The sequence below is a fragment of the Linepithema humile genome, chromosome 2 (assembly GCF_040581485.1).
Source record: "Linepithema humile isolate Giens D197 chromosome 2, Lhum_UNIL_v1.0, whole genome shotgun sequence".
NCBI classification, from domain to species: Eukaryota; Metazoa; Arthropoda; class Insecta; order Hymenoptera; family Formicidae; genus Linepithema; species Linepithema humile.
Window position 1 is genome coordinate 3654877 of NC_090129.1, and position 25166 is coordinate 3680042.

The 25166-nt window shown below is 41.7% G+C and overlaps 1 protein-coding gene and 1 long non-coding RNA gene across 6 annotated transcripts in view; one reads left to right on the forward strand and one right to left on the reverse strand.

The window, feature by feature from the left end:
- osp (outspread) overlaps positions 1–25166 on the reverse strand; it is a 186836-nt gene that overhangs the window by 85782 nt on the left and 75888 nt on the right. For all 5 annotated transcript variants that reach the window (XM_012369897.2, XM_067350367.1, XM_067350368.1 and 2 more), the window contains exon 3: positions 5179–5244. In XM_012369897.2, coding sequence (XP_012225320.2) covers positions 5179–5244 — 66 coding nt within the window. The remainder of the gene's footprint in view (positions 1–5178; positions 5245–25166) is intronic.
- LOC105673916 (uncharacterized) lies at positions 11356–13986 on the forward strand. Its single transcript, XR_010888768.1, has 2 exons — positions 11356–12749; positions 12898–13986. It is a non-coding gene; the product is annotated as an uncharacterized lncRNA (long non-coding RNA).

Genomic DNA, 25166 nt, shown 5'->3' on the forward strand with positions numbered 1-25166 from the left:
GCCGCGGCAGCAACGGCAGCTTCGTGTAAAAAAAAGAACAAAAGAACGGCAAGGATAATCAGACCTGTGTGCGCGAGATGAACAAACGGATCCTGACCGATGATGCCGGATCGTGATTGCCGGATAGATCTTGCTCTCTCTCTCTCTCTCTCTCTCTCTCTCTCTCTCTCTCTCTTTCTCTCTCTCTCTCTCTCTCTCTCTCGCTCTTTCTCTCACATACTCACACAGGGATGATGCAGTTGCGCAGCGAGACGGATTCCCCGTAATTTGTTTCGTTAAAACGTCATGCATGTGTGATAGCTCTCGGCACACTCATAATTTCCCTCGCGGATGATCTTTCGATTAATAGGAATTAATGAGCCTGCATTCCAGCAAAATAGGACAAGAACGTTCTTAGAGACGAGTTAATAAATTAATTAGTGAAACGCTTTCCCGCGTAATAATTCGTATGCGAATTGAATTCTCGATCGCGAAAACTTACGATTAAGTAAAATGAAGCTGCAACATTTAATGTAAGAAGTGTAACGCGGTTGCAATTCTATTTAGAATAGAAAAATCCATGATTATCTTGCGAAAATAGAAATTAAAGAATAACAAGTTCTAAAAGAATAAATTGTTAAAATTACATGTAGACATTCTAAATTTTATCGCTTAATAGAAAACTTTAATTAAAAGGTTGATTTTAATACAATGTAATTGTATTAAATTTCAACATAAAAATCTGATTATGTTAAATGCATGTTGCAAAAACATGAATCTCGGAGAACGTGAATTCGACCGTTATCGTCTCTTATTAATCTTCGTATCCTTTAAGAAAATTAGTCATTACGAGCGTAGACAATAATGGAGGCTCCTCTAAGCGGAAACGGCTGACGCGCAAAAATCGCGAAATCGTGGGTGGAGGAACAAAGGTTTCCTTAATTAATGAGGGTTCGTTCTCGCTAATAACGACGCTATTATTGCGATACCGTGGTTCATTAACATTTATCGGTAACGCAGCTGTTGTCTCGCCCGGCCTACTCGATGCCTATCGTTTAATTGGGGTCAGCCGATTAACTTGCGTTTAGCTCAGAATATACATCGCCGGCAGAAAGAGGGTCACCCGCTTCATCATCGCCTCGATCATCGTCGATCATCGTCATCGCGATCATTAGTAGGTCGCCGATATGCCGCGCCTCGCGCGTCGCGATTCTTAGAGTACAATTGAACGCAGATCAGAAAACGAGCAGCTAATGGAGCAAAATACATTTTTCGACAGTGTACTCTTTAATGGATGGATGTTTAATAACGTTTCATTAGCAATTCTGCAGTTAATTAATGACGCTTCGCTGACAGTGAAAATTTCAGACACATCACGTAGCAGTTATTAGAATTTTAATTCCCGATGTAAGATAAAAGTTAAATACAATTTCAATCAAAATTTTGAAAAATATTTTCTACAAAAAATTAATCAACAACGGTGAAATTTGTAAAGTATTAAATGCTGAAGCACAAAAGATGACAAATTACTTTCCACTTCTACTCGCTAAACAATAAAATTTTCTTATATATTCGCGTCTGCCCGATTGTGCATATTTGAATTAATTTGAAATCGCGCCCGGAACGCGTGCGGTGTTATTACGACGAATAGATGCAGCGAGGACGGTGAATAGTAATTGCGCTATGATCGTACGACATCAAAGCGATGATTAAAGAAACCGCTAGCGCGCATTTACAAATTCAAATTACCGACGATGAATGACGACGAGACGATGAGCGGGATTGAGCGACGAACAAACGAACGTAATGACAAACATGCTGCTCGATAGTAATTCTCCGTGATGTGCCGCGGAATCCTCGCGCGACCGTAATAATCGATAATTGATCGAGGCGGTCGTACCTCCGGCGAAGCGTTTCCGCAGCTCGAATGAAATTTCTTCCATCTGCGACTATTCGTCTCATCAAACAGCAATTATGCAGATTCGCGTTGCAGCAACGAACAACGGGACACCACCGTGGATGAATAGGGCCGTCCTGTTGATCTCTCAACGGAATCGGAGTGAGATTTGCGCGGATCGCGAAATGAATCACTCCGATCGTTTCTCGCGATCGACCTTCAAGGACGGGGCCGAGGCGATCAGAAAATTGGATCTTCCGATTCCGATCCCGAGATACGCTGTTAATAATCCTCCCCTTCTCTTCCCCGCCGACCGTACCATCGCGAAAGTCCATTTCACTTTCTTGGATCGGAGAAGAGAGACGGCGAATCGGCGGACCGATTCGCGAATAATTCGAGAAACCGATGGCTGCGGCCGATTACGGCCGTGAGAGCTGATTTACGCCGGTGCAATTAAACGAATTAGCCACACACGGCCGGCCGGCCAGCCCGCCAGCCGCACCGGCGAAATAAGAGCGGCGAATGGACTCGCGAGAGAGCATCCCGGGAATGTTACTCGTTACCGGAGCGATTTCGCGGCATAAACGGCTCGTATCGAAAGTCATGCATGCTACAGCGAGCGATACGATCTGTTTTTAATTTAGCCGGTCGCGAAAGTTAGATCTCGAAAATATCGTTCGCGCGCGTCGCATACTTATTCGACAAAATTATTGCACGATAAACTAACATCGCCTTAACACTCATCGGAATCTTTAACACAAGCAACGTGGTTTTCTTTAAATTTCTTTCTGGGACAGTCATATTTAAGATATGTGGAAAAAGTCCATGTCATATTTGTAATAATTATCGAATTTACCGTAGTCGTCAAGAGACCGAGTATCTATCGCAAAACGCGAAGCAATATTGAATCGCACTTATTAATTATATAAAGAAGGAAAAGACGTGTGCTTTGAAAAAATACAAAACAATCACAGAAATATTTCAAGTTCAACCGCTGAACGCAACTACACGGTATCGGCGCATCCGATTGTACTCAATTTGCATATGCCATGGCGATTTATTTATGGGAACACTTCAATTTTCGCGTGAATGCGAAGCGAAGAGAAAGAATACAATCCACGTATTGGAATAACTCGACTTTGGAAAGAGCGCCACTCCTTCATTTACGTGACCCGTTGATTTGCAGCCGACGAGGGTCTCATTCTTGCGAGGCAATTACGCCGGTACCGTACTGCCGAAGGGAAACTGCAGCGTCCATTATTTTTAACCTCGCGACGCGGCGCGGCTGGTTATCTCGGATTCAATTCCGCGGCGGGCGCAGGGTGGAGGCGTAATGCCTGTTACTTCGCTCTCCACCCCCGGTCCGTCGGCCGTAGAGACCGAAGACAGGTAAGAGCAGGCTTTGTTTCGAAAGCAATCGGTCTTCCGCGGGATCTCCCACGACCGCGCCGGGGTCCCGCCGTCGCCGCCGCCGCCGCCGCCGCCGCCGCCGCCGCCGACGATTCATGACAGAACAAATTACAGATCGGCAGAAAAAGACCATCGGCGGCTCGTTCGCGGCTACGCTCGGTCCCTACGGCCTACCCTTACGCGCGGGAACAACACGCGCGCTACAAAGTCGTGAGAGCAAATTAATGGCAGCCATAATTTCGGCCGATAGCCGGCCGATGATGATGTATCGACGTTAAATGCACCGGCGTAGTCGTCACGCCGCCGATTATTCACGGAATGTTAGCCCGATCTCTTAATCGCCGCAAGGACGCCGGGAGTCGTCTAAAAACCGTCGCACAAGTACGATAATAAACATACAATGCGATGCACGAAAGTCTGCGTTCAAAAATACGGTTTTCCGATATTCAAATATTTTATGCGCATAATTAAGAAAATCTTGAGCTTGCAAATTATATGAGAGATAAGATAAGAAAATTGTTCCGCATTGTTCAAGATCTAAATCGCATAAATAAAGATACATAAAAAAAGATCGCATAAAAAAAGATACGACTATCGCTTATCATAATCATAAAATAATCACAGTTTAATCGCATCTAGCAGTCATAATAATCACACTTACAACCTTGAATTGACTTACCTTGCACTTTCCTTGAAATTGACTGTCGCTTCTTACGATTTAATAAAAAAAAAATACTCTACTCCTGCGTTTATTATTATTAAAAAAAAAAAACGACTTGATTACGATATCTAAAATAATCAAAGTTTCGCTAAAAGAAACAAATCAACTTTAAATACAAGCTCCACCGCGATGTTGAAAGAGCAGCAAGAAGTTCCAGCTTTCCACGAGGTACTTGACGATGCTCGCTCCGTCTGAGCGTTCCGACTTGTTCCCACCGAAGTTCCGGGAATCTAATTTACGTCGGGTTCGCGACCGAAACAAGTCTTCAGGCGAGCGTAAATGCTCGGCGGGTCGTTCCCGGGAGAAAAGCCGAGCGGGAGCGCACATAACGAGAGCGGGAGAACGCGAGTCATCTCGCGGGATCTCCGCGCCGACGGAAACGCGCCGTGTCTCTCCCGCGCGGGGCTGCCCCCGGCTGACTTATTTCGACCCGTTAGCCTAATTTCTCATTTCCGCGTCAAGGACGACCAGAACGACTTCTGTTCTGCGCCGCGCGCGGTCGCAACGGAGGGGCGAGGAGACGAAGCGCGTCTCCGTCGTGCGTATACCGGTTATTATCTTTTCGCATTTTTCGACCGAGATTATTCGCGAAATGAATGGCCCTCTTAAGCCTCGAGACCGGATCATTAATCTGGGTTCGAGGATAGGGCCGATGCGGGCACGCCGGTCGCCGGTGAGAAGCGCGCCTACAAAGACCCAAGTTGCGCCCGTGTGCCATCTCCACAATCGTTCTTTCACGAGAGTGATTTAAATAAAGGGTAAAGGACACTTCAAGGCTGACGGCAATTCCGTTCAATTTATGCGCACGGACCCGATATATAACCCCTCTCGCTTTCTTTCTTCCTTTCTTTCCTTTCGTCTATTTTATGCGCCGGTCGTAAAAACGAGATAAGTTTACGCATTAATCAAAAGTGGAAACTGCTTCTTAGGACACACCTCGACAGATACAAACGTAATATCGGTTTGAAGCCTTAAAACACATGCTGCCGTAATTATCCTACTCTCTTTCAAATTATCCCTTAAGGAACGGGAATCCGTATCAATACGATAAATGGATTTGTCGGCGGTGAAACGGCTTTTTTTTGTACGCACTGGAAAGATAGTTCGCTAAAGGGATTCAATTCGAGCATTCGCCTCGAGCATTAAATTACAAATTAAAAGGCTCACTCACATGTTCGTCGACCGAATACGTCAGCTCCCCGTCGTCGTAGAGAACGAACCACCTCCTTTGCCATCTCTGCAACAGAAAAAGAAGCATTGACTATTGGAAGAAATATTTATAGATTTCGCTGCTTATATAAATATAACAAGAAAATATTTAAATCATTTTTATTCTACGATCTGTGATCGAAAATTTCATATTTCTACAAACCGTACATTCTACAAACCGTCGCGATTGAATCATCACAAATTTTTAATATCCCTGTAATAAAATAATAAAACTTATTGTAGATAATTAACGCCGCGATTATTTGACAAAGTATAAGATTACGACAAAAGCGTTGGGAAAAGATACAAACAGAACTTTCCACTTCGCAATCTTCGCAGAAACGCACGTCGGGAGAAAACAATTTCGCGCGGCTCAAAGTTGAACCTGTTCGATTCGCCTTAAAGAATCTCTGAGGTCTCTCGCTACGTCAGCTGAACAATTAGCACGCGGCAGCCGTTAATTAGAAACAAAGTCGGCGGAGAGGAACAAGTAAGAAGAAGTGTAGCTGAGTGCAACTAGCGGCGGCGTATCATCGCAATTTCTCTTTCGTTGCCATCTGCGAGCGTGAAAAACTTCACGGCGCCGCTTCGAACACTTGTACGTTTTAAAAAATATTCGCATCTCAGCGATGCTCCAAGCACTTTCGCACTCAATTTACATGCAAATATAAGCATATCTCAAACATTTAAACCTTAAATTTCTCCTAGAAAAAAAATATATTTATTCTCCAGAGCGTGAATAAACGCGCACGACGTATCTCGCGCGTTGCTTTCATGTAAATCTCTTTAACAATAGCTTTCACCGCACAAAATATATTACAATATATTTCGGGATTTCTTAACGCGCTAATGTCCGCGAGTTTAATTGGTACAAATTGAAGAACAAATTATTTATAAAGCGACTAAATGCAATGACGCCATAAACATCTTCTCGCTGCTACTCGCAATTACTTTCTTGTGTAACACGTGCCGCTTGTTTTTCTTATAATTCTTGTATAAATTTTTGCTTTGCAACTTTTTTTACTTTTACGCGTTTCAGCGCGCTTCACAACTCGTCCACTCGTCACGGCAAAAACTATGTAATATGATTTCAAATATAATTATTAATCTGTTTGCGATTATATCTAGTCAGCGAGCTAATTAGACCCGACGATTGTTGGTCTCATTATCGCATTTATCTCCGAGATCGCGATATGATCTGCACCGGACTGCGAGTAAGCTTCTGAAGTCTCGTTAGAACTTTCCGTAATTCGGACGACGCAACGGCCGTGTCGCTGTCAATTAAACAAGTCAACAATGTTCGGACGCGCGATAAGACGAGCAAACGCGCGGGCCTCATTTAATTATCGAATGTTAAACAGGTGCATCCGCGGGAAAGTACATAAACGGCGGTGGTCGTCAGAGTGAAAGTCCAAGTAATGCTGTGCGACATTCGACGAGTAACGCGACGAAGAACGATCGTTTGTTCGAGCGGTTTGTCCGGATAATTGGCGTGGCCCAAATATGCAAAACCGAATACCGTAATGTTGCGTTTTGCCGAACCGGCAAGCTGTGCAATGTAAAACATTGCCTAATTTACTCCACATAGTTGCACGCAAATATAGCTTGATGCTTGATTTTATACACATTAATTTCAGAATTTTCTGCGAAACGTAATATTGCATGCAATGCTGTTCTCGTTTCGACTGCCGAAGAAAAGTCTCAATTGGAGAAATCAGTTCTCCTACATCGTGCGACGATGATAAGCCACATCGATCGTTTCAACCGACATCGCTCGCTCTACGCGGTCCGTTTTCATTCGTTATCAGTAATTGCATGGAGAGAAAAAGAGAAATCCCCACAATGTTAAGGAAAGTAATTGTCATTGATGAATGATAACTTCAGAAATGAAAACTAGCACGCCGAAATAACGATCTTTCCCTCGCAAAAATTCACTTCATTCTTCATCAATTTTAACCCTAATTTCTCTTTTATTTAACCATAAAGTGCTAACAAAAAATATTGTTTATTGACGCAATAAATCGGAAAATGTTTAAAATATCACTTCTTTTTGTTAGATTAATATCAATTTAAATGTAGTATACAAGAATTATATAACACATAATCCATATTTCACGCTACATAACACTTTGAAAACGTCACGAGCTTAATTCCTTATGAATTATGAGTTGCAAGTCGATTTATATTCTATTTTTACGAAGAGTGACAATTTACAATTTCGATAAAATACTACATGCAGTTAATCAAACTCATATATTTTTATCAAGCGTGACAGTTGCCTGAATAGAGTACAGCTTCACGGACAAGTGTTAGGAATCGACAGATGAGAAAGATCGATAACATTTCACGACGAGAAGTAAGGAAAAACAATTCTCATGCTATAACGCGATCTCCTATCGATATGCCTACCGGTAGGTCAACGTTTTGCAGAAACGTTTCCGCGAGGTGCTGAGATGCAGCGGCGGCCGTGTTTTCAGGGTACGTTGTAAACGAGAGAGCGATACAAATCTGCTTGTGTCGAGCGAAACGACGAGAAGGCACGTCGCGGGTCACCGCTTTTCGCGCGCGCCCGCGTCCCGAGTGCTTCGCAAAGTCACCCAAGGCGAGAGAAACGATGATGAACGTCTCGCCTCCCGACACGAAACCCGGCTCATTTTTGCCTTCATGCTCTGCCAACCATGCGCCGCGGTAATTCGTCAGTTCGCGACCATGCGACCGGCCACGCCCGCGAAGAGAATCGAACATCGATACTACCATCTCATTGTTTTTTTCTTTCGCATTCCTGGATGAAATCGCGCGATACCATCACAGCCGGCATTTAGTTACCGTTCTTAAAAGACAAGCCGCACGTTACAAATGATTGTTAAGCATAACTGCTGCACGGTCTTAGAAACACATATATATTTTATAAATAATCCGTATAAATAAAATATTTCGCTACATTTACATTTATCAAGTATAAAGTATATTAAAAACTATGTTTAGAAATTTTCCTTTAAAAACGGGATATTAACTTCACGTAAATCTTCGTTATTGTAATTAATTGAATTTAATTCGCCTCAAAAATTCATTACAATGAATGATGACATCCGAATCGGTAAGCAATAATATCTCGCAATTGCAATTATAATGATATTCGCACATAAAAATGTATTTTAAAAATTATAACTTCAAAGCTGCGCTGCTTGAATAAATCTTTCTTACAATATTCAATATTTGCTCGAGTAATAATACTCAAGATGTAAAACTTCCACCATAACGTAAATCCCGCCTGAGGCCGAGGCGTATGTTCGAAGGCGAATCAAATTACATCGAGAAACACGTTCGAGAACGCGCGCGCGCGCGCGCGCGCACCTCGCGAAACGGAGCAGCCCTGAAACGCGAGACTGCGCGACCGTGAGAAAATCGAGTGCCCTATATTTCTATAATTCGAACGGAAGAAATCCTCGAGCGATCCTTCGCGCTTCTTCCTCTCCTTCGTTCCTTCCTCGTTGCGCGTAAATCGGAATTTCGCCAAGGCGACTTTCCACCCACGTGTGGCACTAACCTTCCAGTCACTTCGTAATTTATCCCGTGCCCGATACGTCAGATTTACGAGCGCGGAACGAAGGCGATCGAACGAAGAGGAGGAAAAAAAAGGAAAAAAAGAAAAAGAAATCCCGCGTCGTAATTTGCACTCTGCCATAAACTTCGTGACACTGTACCGTTATAAATAACGCGCGGTCTCTACAATGTTTAAACGCTATGCGCCTCGCGCACGCACGCGGGAGGTGCACGGATAAAACGAGAAAGGCAGAGAACCGCAGTCTCGTATAAGTTAATCTCGTTTCAAACACCATCGTTTGATGGATGAGGAACGAAATAAATTCGTACCCTGAAAGAAGCGCCGGGGCATCGCAAATAATCACGGGTATCGCGTATAATGCGTCTTCAGGGATGATCAATTGCATCTGCAGATTTGTTATACGTCAGCGATACAGATGGCAAATAATAAAATTAGAACAATTTAAAAAAATATATACTTATATTAATCGATACTTTTCCCAGCGCGTATTTGCGAGTGTTTGTCTTGGTACAAGTGAATTTTTTTCTTTTTTTACAAAAGCGAGTCACGAAAATTGAACGAGGATCGTTTGCGAAACGATTGGATCGCGGTCGTGGGAACGACGTTAGTTCGGTAAGAGATTTCGCACTATCCAGACCGTGTAGAATCTAAATAAACTGGCGCGAGAGGCGTAGCGTCCGTAGAGTCAGGGCGAATCGCTTAATCGCTTATTTATCGCGCGACTGTATTTTCACAAAGCTGAAAAAGTCCAAGCGGCGATGCTAATCTCGGCGAAGAAGGTTTGACTTCTGCCAAAGTAGCACCGTCAGCGAACAAATCACAGCAGAGAGCTGACAGATCTAGAAATCCGACGAGCAAACGATAATCTTTCCAGAATATAAAAGCTGATGCGCCAAAAAAAAAAACTTGTCACCAATATACAGAACGTATACAATATGTGGAATCGATTTCAAGAGTCAACTTTTTTAATTATTACAAATTAATTTAATAATTTTAGATTTAAAGTCCATTTTTTATAGTAAAAATTTAATTTAACACTTAGATGCATTAAAGCAGTTTAAAATAACTTTTATGTACAACAATACAAAAGAGATATAGAAAAGAATAGCACGGAACTTTCATATCTCTTTTGAAAAATAAAAGATTAAAATTTCATTTCAATATACTTTATTTCTCCATTTGCATTCCGATCAATTCTAACCGCTTTAAAAAGTCTGACAAATTTTTCTGAAATTATTCTGCAATATCACTCGGCAGTTAGCGATGTTATTTCTCGCCCGCTTTCCTCGTCTTTCTCTCGAGGAAAAGAACGGCAAAGTAACAGCAAGAGAAGAAGCAAGATGCAGAGAGGAATCCAGTCGGCCAGCGACTAGTGACAAGGCCAAAGCACACGAAGGAAAACGAATGCCGTGCGTACACAGATACATTTATTCTCATCTCTATCACGCTCTGGCTGGCGTCGACAGCTTCCTGGTGCTGACTTGCGCAACTCGCGTCTATACATTGCCATCGAGTCGCTTCCTGCAAATCGCGGCCGTGAGCCCGGCGAACAGCCGCGCAGAGGTGCCAATGGGATTATTACGACGCGGCATCAATTATAGGCGCAATTGTGCAAAATGCTCCATCAAAAAATATCCTTATATTTCAATATTATTTCGAAATCGCGCGGAATTTAAACGGACAACACCACTAATGCAATAAATATTTCACAAATATAGCTCATTAATTGTACAAGTTGATAAATTAAGCATTACAGTAATTATATATAAAGAAATTGCGGAAACATTAAATATTAATCCTTTGATTCAATAACATATGCACAATATAATATATTATATTATAACATATTTTATATCATATTATGATACAAAAACTTTAAATTAAAGCCTATAATTATTTACCTATTTTATTCGTTTATTTATCTTTTATTGAAATTAAATATAGTTCTTTTATCATAAGAGTGTAACAATAAATAATGTATACCATAAGAATATTTTTTTAATAGCGCAAACTCGGACTCAAAGGATTAATGTGACCTAAATGTTTCAATGTAATCACATTACTAAAATTAAAGTCGGACGTGAATAGCTGAAGGATTGCGTTTCATTTCCAAAAAAACTGATTTTGTTTAGCATTTTTTTTTTAAGTATTCTTTTGATTTATATCCTTTTCCATTGTTTCGTAATATCTATATTCTTAATAAATTAAGAAATTCACGTAAGTTATTAACTTCGAGTTGTATGCGACACAATGTGATGGTATACGAGCTGCAATTATACTGGGTCGAATTAGAAATCGAATTAGAAATCAAAGTGGCGTATAGCGGAGTTTAGTTTTCACAATTGCGCCCCGATCTTCGTGGCATTCTAGCCTCTATAGACCCAGTGTGTATATTTGCGATTCGCAGTGCAATTAATACATACGTCTGAGAGTGGAAAGCAAAACCCCGGATTTATCGCGCCGGGAATAAGTACGATGATCGTCTCGGGGTTAGCGTAATTAGATTAATATCTTTAGATTTACAGTCGCTCGCGGATTCTGAATCGAGGACTCATTGCGGACGCTTCTTTATTTGCCTTCATAAGAAAATCTTTTTCTCTCTCTCTCTCTCCCCCCCTCTCTCTCTTTCTCTCTCTCTCTCTCTCTAGCGCGCGCGTGCGCGAAATTGTTATATTACTATACATACAGATCCTATCGCGTCTCTTGATAACTGTTAGACCGTTTGAACGCTGTCAATATTGACGTTCCAATGAACGTCTCTTTCCTCGACCCCTCTATTAGGCACTTTTCAACGAAATAACACTCGCATCATGTTCAGTTAAATACGTTCTACCATACAGATCAGACAGAATGTCTTCGAAATCAGAAGCTCGTTTGTTCTCCCAGGCAATAAAATATTATAAAATAGAGAAGGATTTTTTAATGCAATGTAAACGTTGCGAATACAGTACTAAATATGTGCCTATTAACAATTTTGAGAAACACATGCGTAAAAAGCATCAAAGTATTCGTGATTATGAAGAGGAGAACAAGTGTAACGCGCACTGGGCATATTTTATGCTAACAAAAGAAAATAAAACAAAATGTCTTGTATGTGATAAAATCAAACGTAAAATGCCGCCAGATAATGTCTTAAAATCTCAAATCTTGGACAATCACGCAAGAAAGCATCCTGATGAAGAATTAAAACGCTACGAAGCACTATATTGGCCCTGGAAATACTTGACACAAGATGGAGATTTTTCTGGAGAATGTAAGCTTTGTAAAACAAAAGTAAACTTCCAGTTTGACGAATCATACTATGCATTATTAAAACATCACTTCAAGAACGAACACAACAAAAGCATAAAGTCACCTGCACAAAAGGTACAATCTTGGAAAGCTCTAAGTGAAAGGAACAGTTGGTTAAAGGAATGTTATACAAAGACTGAAGAGATTTTTCAAGCAAAATGTAAATTTTGCCTAAATGAAAAATTACTATATGTCCACAGCAAATCGTTTATCGAACACGTAAAGGAAAACCATAAAAATATTCACCAGATTGAAGATTTTATGAGCAAACAAAAAAAAGGTTTTGATAGCTGGAAATATGTGCGGTGCATATTAGGATACAAGGATGAAATAGAAGTGGAATGTATGCTTTGTCAAAAATTTCTGCAAAAGGACAGCTTTATAGAAGATCACTTAAAAGAGCATGTGGATAACGAGCTAGAACTCTATGAATCTCAATACAAATATTATAAAACATTGAAACTTTGGCCACTTAAATACTTGAGACAAGATGGAGATTCTGCGATATGTACGATTTGTAAAAAAAATGTAAACTTTTATTGTGATGTGAGCTATTTGAAAGAACACATGATGAAAGTACATCCAGACAATTGGAAAAGAACAAGTCAAAAAGATTTGATGTAAGGAACAACACACGATCAAATTAACAGACCAAGCAAGCTGAAAAAAAAATTATCGTGAGTTTTAATCATATTTTATTAATTATTATTGTTTATTAATATTTATCATTACACATTTTATTCTTTCAATGGTGTACCCAATACATATATGATAAAAATCAAATAATTAATATTTGTTTTTGATGTATTGTAAATGTTTATATAGATTTATCTACATAGAGTTCGACACAACGGAAATGATAGTAGCGTCTCATGGCCAGCAATAACGACAGTCTTGACTTCGACCTGAATGTTTTGGGATATACTTATGAAGATATTGGCATATAATTTGACGTATTTGTTGCATAACTCAGCAATGATTTTTCTATAGTGACGAATCTTCGAGTGACGTACTCATTACATACACAATAAGAAAAACAAAAATCAGACAACTAGTACTTGTTTTAAATATCTGTCACAAATGTTTATGTATTTCATCGAATCGCGTTCTGCAGCTTGAAATAAATACAATGTGTACGTCACTCAATATTTGAAGAAGAAACCATTAGATTATATATTTTCAATTAGATATAAAAATGTCACTTTTTTGTAATAACAGTATTTTCATGATAAAGACGTCAGAATCCTTAGCAAAACTAAGAACTTACACAACTATTTTAAGAAAGAACTAAAGGATTATGTATTTCACAGTTGGGCACAGAAATCTTGCTTTTTTGTGCATAAGAAAACAATAATTTCCAAATCCATGTATAAAATATATATTCCTTTAGTTCCTTTTTACAATGCTTGTGTGAATAATTTTTGACAAGCTCGGACGTCTACATTTTATATGACTTTATGAAATAATTTTGAATAATCATGTAAAAGGTAGAAATTATTGGTAAATATGCAAGAAACAAACTTATAGTATTATTAAAGATTAAAACTAAAGAGCGACTATGACAATTTTATATAAAATTACCGAATATTCGAGCAAATGCGTGTCTTGCAAAAATAAATATTATTACATTAAATTTTTTAATATTCGTAAACATGTAGAAAAAGCGTATACAAAAATTTTTTAAATATAAATAAAGGTGTATCTAAAATATAAATAAGGTGAAAAAAATCGGCACGTACTTCTGCAATAAATGTATCAATTGCATTATATTTTATATATTTTATATGTTGCGGTATCGATAAATTAGAAAAATGCTCATATTTTATCAATATAGCCATTGTTATAGATCGTAGTATTAATTATGAGCTATAAACTCCATTAAGTTCTTGTACATTAAAATTTCTCAAAACATTATTTATCTGTGTAACGGATATACTGTAATGCCTCTCTCTCTCTCTTAACTTGACGGTGCGGGAAAATCGAATCGCACTCAACGCGACTAGCATAGAGCAGAAATGCATTTTAAAGTTTACAGCGAGAGGTGAAGAGAGGGTACCGTTAATTGAATAAAATTCCCTCGGCTTCCCGACGGTCGCGCGGGCCGTTAAAATCGTTTATGCAGATCGCGTAGTTCGCCGCGATTGCTTTTTCGCGACCGTGCAAAGCGGCGGCGGCGGCGGTCAACGGCGTTTCAGAGGAACTGTAAACATAATGTCGTACCAGTCGTAAGACACGTTCCGCGAAGTAGAAGCGAACAGGTATATAGCCCTAATAAAATGGCCACTGCTCGGATTACCGCGGCAGTATACGTTGCTCGAAAACGAGCATTGCGCAATAAAAAAGACATTAGATTTGCAAGCACGCGAGTTCTCCACGATTATTCACTTCGTTGCCGTTTCCTGAAATAGAAGAAGCTCGCGGGAAAGTAATTGTTATTTTTAAAAAAATTATCTGAAAATTTCTTTCAAGACTTCTTTGAGCGAATCAACCGTTTAAATTGATTAAAAAGAAAAAGCAGAAAAAGAAAGAAGAAATCGATCACAACGCGCAAATCGCCATTCGTCATTCGTCATTCGCGATGTTACGTCGCGGTCGGCGTATTTATCGCGTCGATAAATTACGCGGGGGAAATTATCGCAGGCGCAAGCAATTAAGAATACCGCGAGGTAGGTGGAACGTGCCGAGGATCCGCGTCGCTTAATGACGCTCCATCATTTTTTCTCCCCCCTCCCCCACCCCCGCCCCCACCCCTCGAATTTTATCCCGCCGGCCGATCTGCGGCCACGAGTCCTGATGCTGTTATCCGGCGTGCGCGCAACAGAAAGAGAAAGAAAGCCCGTATAGCGGTCAAGTGTACCGTTCCGCGTGCCTCGACGACGACGAAAACGACGCTGCACGACTCGATTATTGCCTCGTCGTTGTAACGAGTTTGCAGCCAAGTATCGCGCCGCCTACCACACTCATCTAAACGTCTGTCTCTTTACGATCGGGATCTCGCGCGAAAAATCGACGCGCGAGCGGAACTACGTCGTATTTCCTTCCGCGGTCACTGTCGTACGGAGGAGAAAAATTATGATCGAGTATGCAAATACGAAAGCGCGACAGATTGGTTCCGGAAAATTTCACGGATCAGCGGGAAAATAGTTCGATCAATCAACTTGATGCGCGTGGAAATATTTCCTCGCATTGAAGAATTGTCCAATAGTCACACTTCAGAAATTCTCTTTCATTTCCGCTTTTATGTACTTAATCTTCTGCGGCCCGAGTTATTTTCATCGTTTCGTTCCAACCGGTCCGCGTAAATTCGACTCTAAATTCGCACTCAGGCGAGGTATGCTAGCACAACAAATAAACACAGCAGCAACAGCGGCGACAACACACGAAGCTCTATACGATCCTAATAATACGAAAGATATTTTTCAAAATCACCGAGTTAGTTTCCGCGAAATACCGGAACGTAATATTATGTCGAATCTAGGATCGCAAAGGGTTAATAATCTTTCTCTTCTAAACTTTAAATATTGAGCTAAATATTGAGCAAGGCGTGCGATTATATCAATCTGAATAATTAATAAGTACATCATTTAATGTAATCAATGCAAATGCGCGGTAGGAAATTGCTTCGATAAGAAACGCGCCGTCATGATAAGCGACGCGTTTCCTCTGTTAAAATAAAAGAAACAGTACATTGGCTTCGTTAAGCCGCGACGGCCTAGGAACGAGCCAGTCGACCACAATTCACGGCGGTGAAAAGTGGCGCTTATCTCCATCCGACGCGCATGCCGAAGAGACGAGGAATCCTTATCAGGATGTCCCGCTAGAGGACGCTCGAACTATAAGTAGCAAAGTGTGTAAGCCGTGTTGAACTATCGTCCCGACGACGTATGTATCGTCGACAACGGTAGGTCGATTGGCGCGATGCCGGCTATCTCGTCTGTTAAGAGAGAGCCTTCCGCGAAGTCGCCGATAAAACGAAAAGCAGAAACGTCCCCGCTTCCCCGAGCATGGCGCTAATAATCGAAAAGAGACGATCGCGAATCATCTTCCTCGAAAGCAGAGCTGTGAAAGCGCTTCTCGAATTATTTCGACAAGAGTGAGATATCACTTCTAAAGCACCAACACGCGCTATTCACGTGCAACTTAAAATTGCAATAATGTAATTGTTAACATAGTGTTAATGCTGCTATGTATTGGCATCTGTGCAAAAATTAAAAAAAAAAAAAAAACTATGTTACAATGATAAAAAAATTTGCATACTTGAATTCTCCGATCTGTTATAACATTAATAGATTAAATAATAGTATCGTATTTTTTGTCAAAATTTTAGGCTAAAAGCATGCAATAAACGTTTATCCGTAAATTTTCGTGAAAAAAATCCGCATTATAAAAAATGTCATTAACAGCAGATACGGCAATAATTATATTCTGTACAAGAGCCGACGAATATTTGCTCGTACGAGAACAACATGTCCAACATGCGTTCTATTGCCAGGAAAGTGATACACGGATATCCGATTTCGTGCGGATTATAATATCAATTTTTTACTGATTTACATAACGCGTCTCGAATTCGAGAGACAAAAAAAAAGATTCGATCGTTACGTAAGAAGAAATATATATATCAAAGATACCATCTGCCACTTAAATAACGCTAACATGATCTTGCCGTCTCAGACACCGATTTCGATACTGCGACTACATTGTAAGCGGCTTATGCTGTTTTTATCAGCGAAGGGATACGTCGTCTCTGCAACGCGGAATAGGCGCATAGGTACCGTTGCAAAATCGTCGGACAAGACGACCGCGGGGGAAGAACAGATCTCAACCTACACGAAGCGGCGGTATCTTCATCTGGTAATTATTCACTAGGAGTCCCGTGGACCGACCGTACGTAGACTCCGACACGTGCGTGGGAAGATCTCTCGCGGTGGAAGAGGAAGAAGGAACCGAGGCCCGACTCCGGACCCAAACATTGCGCGAGAAGATTGAGACGGTAACGAGCGAGAGAAAGCACGGAACTCTGCTTAATGATATTCACCATCTTTTCCTCGTGTAACACGTGCCGTAAGAATCGATACGTGAGGCATGTCGATAGACTCGAGCCTTGAACTTCGATATTCGATTATTAAAGCGCTATTTTTTGCGTTACATTTCCAAAAATCCTATTTTGCTCGAAAAAATTTGAAGTTAATTATCGTCGTTGTTAAATCGTACGTATGTAAATTCAGTATGAATGAATAAAATACAATTGACAATTGTAAAAAATTATCATTCCTAATAAGATGGAAGTTACTTGGAATTGCTTTAAAAAATAAAAGTAATAATATGGTGAAAAGGAGCAAATATTAGGGCATCAAAATTTTACAAAATGTTAACTTCAGAGATAGTTGCAATAAACTCCAATAACAAAAGATATCCATATACATTCCAACATCCAAATTCAACTAGCCCGGGCAGATAAAGGTTCAACGCAGCATACATCACGTTTCGCACTAGACACACGCATGGATATTGCGGTAGCAATAACTTAGCAGCTATCTTGTTTTATGAGGGCTTAAAACTAATATTACGCGAGAGCATCCCATATCTACCGGCGAACCATTGCGGTTTGCGTGTCGCGGCGGCAGCAACTTCTCTCTGCGAATGAATTCTTGTGGAATTCGCACGCGAATTCCTCGGTGGCTTCCTTCGAAGAGAAAAGGGAAACCTGGTATTCCCAACGCGCTAAATAAGGTCGCGTTTGCTGCTGCGCGATCGGAGACACCCCGCGGAGCAGAAACGCACAAACTGAGAAAATAATCGGCAAAAAATCATCGCGGTATTTTTGAAAGAGAAAAAAAATCGCGATTCTTCTATCGATAGGAAAAATCGAGGTATTTGTATTCGCGCGACTGTATGAATCAATTTGCAAATATTCTTATCGATTCTAGTTTCGCACAAATCAAATTAGCACGATTAAAGATATAATTAATGGTTCAAGGTAATGTTTATCTTACTACACGAGTAAGTAGTTTCGCAAATATTAAAAAGATGAGATCACAAAGTGGAGAAATACTGGTATACGATCATGCTGTTTATCTCTCTTAATGGCGTGTAATGAAAAGTGTACACGAAAAATCGCGCGTGACTACGTGACACAGAAATCCGTAATTAAGGTCGTGCGATAAAATTCACAACGGTCCGCGAGAGCTAAAAGAGAACGTGACAAAAAGAGAGGGAGAAACGGCGAGAGGAGAGCAGGAAACATGCCAAGAACATCAAAGTTCTCTCATTTCTCTGCGTGAAAGAAGAATTATGAAGTTGTTATTCCTGCACGAATTAGATCTGCACCATTTATACGCGAGCGAAGGTGAACATGAAGAAACATACGCACGCTGAAATGGAGCGCAGAGGAAAGTAAAATATAAAAGATCAAAATCGATGCGATTTCGACAGGGTTTATTTGCTGATACTAAATAATTATAAAATATCATAGAATAGATCCTTTCGATAATGTTTTCATGCTTTTATATTAAGATACGGAATGATGCAAATTCTTGTGATAAAATGAACGCCAGAAAGAGACTGTAGACTAAAGAACAATTTTGTCCAACAAGAAATTCCAGAGATAAGAAAAGAAAAAAAGGACCGATCGTGGTAAGGGAGACAAGTTAAAGATAAAAGAGTAAGGAGAAGCAGCACAACTCTTATCGCGCTGCAAAAAGACTGGCGAAGGGGGGAATCCGAGCGACCACGCTGACACGTAACCTCATTTAAATGCGGTTACACGCCGCGAAATAACAGTCCTTTAAGCTCACGGCGGACCGATTAATTGTCCCGGGGACTCGTCGGGCCCGGGCTCGAGGGTCCGCACGCATGCGAATGCAAATACGGCGACCGCGCGCTGCCGCAGGTGGGAATTACGATTGCGTTACACTTGCTGAGGCGGAAACCAGACGGGCGACTTTTAAACAAATTGTCCCGGGGCCGCGTAAAATCTGACACGCGACCGTACGACCCGACGCGACGTCACGCAAATAATCGTGCATGCCAGGGACTCTTGAATCACTTTTTTTTGTCTTGGCAATCGTGTCTCGCACATTATTGGGTAATATATATGCATGTATTTTTTGTCAGTATAATAACTAATTTAAGAACTTTTAATTTTTTTATTTTCTATACAGCAAATTCGGAAAGAGAAAAATACAGAAGAGCGCGAATTTAATGACTTAATTTCGAAACTTGTCACAATACTTGCAATTTTTTAAATTTTTTACTTGTATGACGTAAAATACGGATGAAATAAGTTAACGTGAGAAACAGCTCGCAATAGTATAAACCATTCGTGATGTACGAGAGACTCTCGCGTAACGCGAGACTCGATGATCGCGTTCACCGAACTCGCCGCATAAATCAACAAGTTCTAAAAGCTGGCCAGAGGATGCGAGAAATTTATAATAGCGACCGGATGCGTCATCGCTATACCGTGTTTCATAATTCCAGATCGTTTTATTGTTAGAAAATTGTAAACAATTGCTCCAAAATAATTTTCCGCAATATTATATAAATTTCTTTTTTCAATTCCTTCTATCCAATTTCAATAAATCGCTGTCGTTATTCCCGTACAAATTATATTCGCAAAGACGACGAACAATCGGAATAATTATGATTACCTTGCAAGTGCAGTAACAAAATTAATAGTTGCCAATCCTCCATTCCGATTTTACGAGAGCTATCACAAATTAACTGATGATCGTTCCCGCTCTAACGATTCCACGGTAACCAAATACGACAGAACGCCGCGGTGTGTATCGCAATTACCCCATTAGGGCAGCATTTCGCAGCTCGCGATACCACGGTCGTTAACCTAGCAATCATTAATCGGCTACGAGTGATTCCACGTTCGTCGTTAATTTATCGGCGCGTTAATGCGCGCCTCGGCCGGAGGTCCCAGGTGTTTACGCGGATTAAAAGGGGGGCCCCCGTTCCCTTGGTCGGTGCGCCACGACTGGTACTTTCGCGTACGAGCGCGGGCCCCATCGGTACGCGTAATTGGGATTAATTAACTGGAAAGCGCGAATTAAATTAACGGTTCGCCGTCGAATGGAATCGCGTTGCATAACGAGCCGCCGCGCGCGGACTCACCTTCGCGCTCCTCGCGGATATTTACGGTGAAGGATGCGGGAGGATCGAAGGTCACTCCCCGCGCGCTCGGCTGTTCACGAGAGAGCGCGGTGAATGGCGACAGTAATATAATGCCGGTTTTGTTTGACTCTCCTCTCCCGCACACGCGGTGTACACGACTACTATCTTATGCCGAAGCCGCGGGAAAGAGTGCGCTTAAACGATTCCCGCGCGCGATAATATAGTCGTCTTCGTGTTGTCGGTTCCACAAAATCGCATTACACTCCTCTTGAATTCGCCGAATCAGTATTTATCATTACGCGTATTTAAGCGTGCCAACCGCGTATACGCACAATCCTGCGTCTTTACGCATCGCCGTATGATCACTACGCTTCAATTACAACGCACTTATGTGACATGAGGTGTATTCATCAGTTGGATATCAATCTCCTCTCTTTGTAATCTTTATTTATCGATAATATAATATCTCACAATCAGTAAAATTCTAAGTTGCTAAATATTTTTAAATTTCTTAACACGTTTATTAATGAGTCATAATTTAATTGTAAAATAGAAAGAATTTTTTATATATATTAGCTCTTCGATTCTGTATCCGACAAATAAAAATTAAAATACCAATAGCAGCTCTTTGATTAAATTCCGGGTCCTCGCAGCGTGTCTTTTTGCGTGAACAAATAATTGTATTTAAATATCATCGACCTACTTTCGAGCCGGGCTAATAACGCACGCATATCTGAGAATCTCAATTTTTCCTCGTTGCGTCACGTCGTTATCGCGCGCGAATCAACTGTGAAGCCGCGTCTCACACGCCACTTTTCACAAACAGCCGCTGGCTGCTGACATTTCCTATTCTCCGCGCGCGGAGAGAATACCGGCGCGATTGCGGCGGAATCGCGAGATGCGCGTCGCACCTTTCACTCGCAGCCGCGGGCTCTTTATAAAAGGTTACATTAACATGTGGCGACGAGCTCGTCGCTCGTCGTTGCTGTCGACATATCATTGTCTCCGAGGTTACTGCCATCGGCACGTGCGAGCGTACGGCGCGAGAGAAGAGAATGTCGCTCGCTCACCACGAGGGTGCCATTGATTCGAAATGAGCGCACGTACGGACCGCTCATTATCTCCCCGCGCGGACAAAAATAATAGACAAAAGAATATTAGCTCGCATAGAAATGCAAAAAGGTTACTCTCTTATTTCTCTTCTACTTCTGTATTCAGAGTAAGCGTATGGCTTGCATATATGTTTATATATGGGAAAAGATTTCTCTCTCATTCCATTTGTGTTTCTATGCAAAATATTTTTAATGTCAATTGTAATACTGAATCCGCTGAAGCCTTTAAGCGAGCATTTCTTAGACGATTCATTAGTTACATCTACATAAGTAAGATTGCTTTCTCATTTGATTCTATGTACACAAAATGTTTTTGTAATAAGACAATTATGGAGTTAAGTGAGGATTTAACTTTTTATATTTCTTACCGTTGCTTGTTTAGCTATATCCAAGTAAAATTATTCTCTCATTTGATGAATATTTATAGGTACACAAAGTATTTTTTAACAAGACAATTATAAAGATCGCTAAGTTCGCTGAAACGAGAATTTCCTATATTTTTTATCGCTGCTTGTTTAGCTAAAATATCTAGACAAGTAAAACTATTTACTTTCTCATTTCCTGAATAAAATTCCACGCAAAATAATATTTTAATGTAACATCAAGTACGTTAAATTCTTGTACGAGCATTTCTCATATGCTGTATTGCCTGTTCAGCTACAATATCTAGATAAGCACGATTACTTTCTTTCACGCAAACAATTAATTTGTTCCGTTTCTATCAAATCCTTCGATCTCGCAGCGCGAGAATTATCTCCGTTGCCGAAGCCCTCGCGCGTTCCCTGACTTATGCGCGATCAAGACCGATTTGTAATGACGCTTTTTACAGGCGCGTAATAATGTTCTCAAGCCCGGCCGCCGATAGCCGTGATTTAGCCGAGGGAATATTTCACGTAACTCCGCGCGTGCTCCTCTCGGACCCAGGGAGGAGTTAAAACCCCCACGACTGCCAAGGCCGCGCGCGGTTTATCTTCATCCGCGCCTCGAACTTTCACGATTTTATTAGCGAGTAAACACCGCACACCCGACAATAAATTATTCTCACCCCGCGATGCGAACGGCGGGGCGGGGGGGGAGGGGGAGGGGGAAGATCCGCGCGTCCGCGTACCGCCCTCGCCCTCCTCCCGGCAATCTATTCCCGCGCGCCGAGAGGAATTTAATCTCCCGCCGTCGCCGCCGTCGCCGCCGCATACCCGCATTACGTACGCGCATGCTTATTTATTCTATAATAAATTATCGTAACGATAAATAAAACCCTCATTACACCGCCGCGGCGTATGCGCGGCGGACGAACAAGTGATAGCAATCAACTGTAATTCGACATCGTGCCCGCGCGCGAGTTCTCTGCAAACACGCCGAGGGGATAAATAGAAACAAATCGCCGTGGCGATTTCTACGCGTGTAATTCGCGTTTTATCGCGTACGCGTCCTTGGCTGCGATTCGCGTACGGGCGAGATCGCGGTGAAAACGATAAATAATAACGAGAATACGCCCGTCGCGCTAGAGAGGCGCAGCCGATAACAATTGAGAAAAACGATCGTGCGGAATTAATTATTACGCTCCGCCCGCGGCGGGGAAACGCGCGCGGACTCTTTTCCTCCCTCTACGTCATTCTCCGTCTCCTTCTCGCGCGCTCATTCCATTAGATAATCCTTTGTTGAACCGGCCGGAAAAGGGAATGGCATTTCCTTTTATCGTTCCTTCGGCCGTCCAATTAATTGCGCTCCGAGCCGGAGCCGAGAGCCGACAAAAGGGCGCAATCGGACCGTCGAAACCGCAGACGGGACTCTGCGGCACGTAGAAATAGCGTCCCCGAGTTACTATAGAGCTATCGCGTAATTAAACTAATTAAAAATAAATAACGGCCGCGCAATAATCACTCCGAGCGACGTTTTTGGAAATGTATTGTAAATAGTAACGCGAGAAAAGCAAATTTCAAAACGGTTTCACAAATATCACGTTACAGAATTTATGTTATTTTTGCACTAAAAAGGAAAAAAAATGTAAGAACAATGTAAAAAATAGAAAGACAAAAAAAGGCTATATAAAATATTACAGTATCGTGATAGAAAAAGAGAGCAACGACGACGATCGATAGAATCACCGATAGAATTTTAGTATTTTCATGAAAGAAGAATTATAAAGAGAGGTCATGATCCTTTATTAAGCGCGTAAGGTGATGGAAATCGCGCTTTCTCCGCGAAAAAGCGTATGCCGCGCTTACATCGCCGAGAAACAAGGAAGACACCATCGTAAAAATTATAAACGATAAATGAGAAATTATGACGGGATCGACTCTCGTATTGCGAGTACTATACGCGCGTATCAAAGTAATGAAAAGTGGCAATTTTTCAACGCACACTTTCATGTCGAAGTTGCGCTCAAGTGCACGCTCGCAGTCGCACGTGAAAATTCTGATGTCTCTACCGTTGAAAACGTCGCATCTCTAATAGGTAAATTTAATGCATTCTGAGCCGTGGACAGCGATATAAGAACTAACCGCAATATACGAACTACTTATGCTTATCGCGCGTGTTTTGGAAAATTTACGAGGATCTAAAAGAGACGCTGCGAATCGCTTAAAGCGGACGCGGTAGCAGCGCGCGTTGCTTCGTACGTTCCAGTCTCACGCGACATATCCCTTAATTAGACTCTCGCCGGCGATTCCAAAGGCGGACCGCCGCCGTATAATTAAGCATAACACACGAGTCCCGCGTCGCGGGATAGAAACAGACGGAAGTGTCTCGCGCCGCGCGCGGGGAACGCCCTGAAAAGTGTGGGAGGAGCGGCACGAGGAAGTGATTTCTCCGCGTCGCGAGTACGCGAGGCACGCCGTGGCCGTGGCCGTCGTCGTCGGCGGAGAGAGACGAGACGGAAGGATGAAAAGAAAGGGAAACGAGAGAAAGGGAGAGAAAGAGAGAGAGAGAGAGAGAGAGAGAGAGAGGGAGAGAGAAGGAGAGAGGGAAAGAGAGAAACAGCCAGAGAAGGGAAAGGAAAGGGCAAGGCAGGCCGGACAGTGGCCAAGAAGCGAGCAACGCGGCGGCGGCGGTTCGTCTCGGTTCGTCGACCTCGGCAGGAATGCGAGGCATAACCTACCGTAACACCACCACCAGCGCCGGCACCACCACCACAAACGACAATGATGACGACGACGACGACGACGACGTCACCACCGGCAACGGCACCGTGCGGACGACGCACGAGTCCGAGACGTCCGAGCGGCGATATGTAACCACCTGCGAGTGCCACGTTCCGCCGCGCAACCCTCCTGGAAAATCATCGCGGTCCAGCGCAACATCTTGTTGTCTCCTCCTCTCCCTCCGCGCGTGCGCTGAGTCACACGCCCGCGACGCCGTTGGATCAGGTGTCGTAGATCCGAGACGTGATAAGAGTAACGATCTGGCGACTTGAGCATCGACCGCAACAATGTTTTCGCGGCATTGATCGGTCGATCGAGATAATCGTAAAATGCGCGAGTTGAGAATTAGTGAAATTGGAATGTTGAGCGAATATTCATTTCAATTAAAGTTCTAATAAAAAGTTAATAATATAATTCACATCCTTTAATTTCTATAACAAAATATTCAAGCTTTAAATTTCTAAAATCATCAAAGTGTATCACTCTTTAAATTTATGCGTTTCACTAGCGTTTATTAATTTTTAATGCAGGTGGTTTTGTTCTCGAAAATCTTCCTTGTTTCTCAGCCGTGAAAAGTGCGCATTTTTGTAAAGGAAGTGCGATTTTATCATATTACATTGTTAATTCTTCACGGTCTGAATTAATTTCAACGAATAAACCGGTATTTAATTCTACATACATTTAACATACATTAAATGTTATGAAAGTAACAATTAAT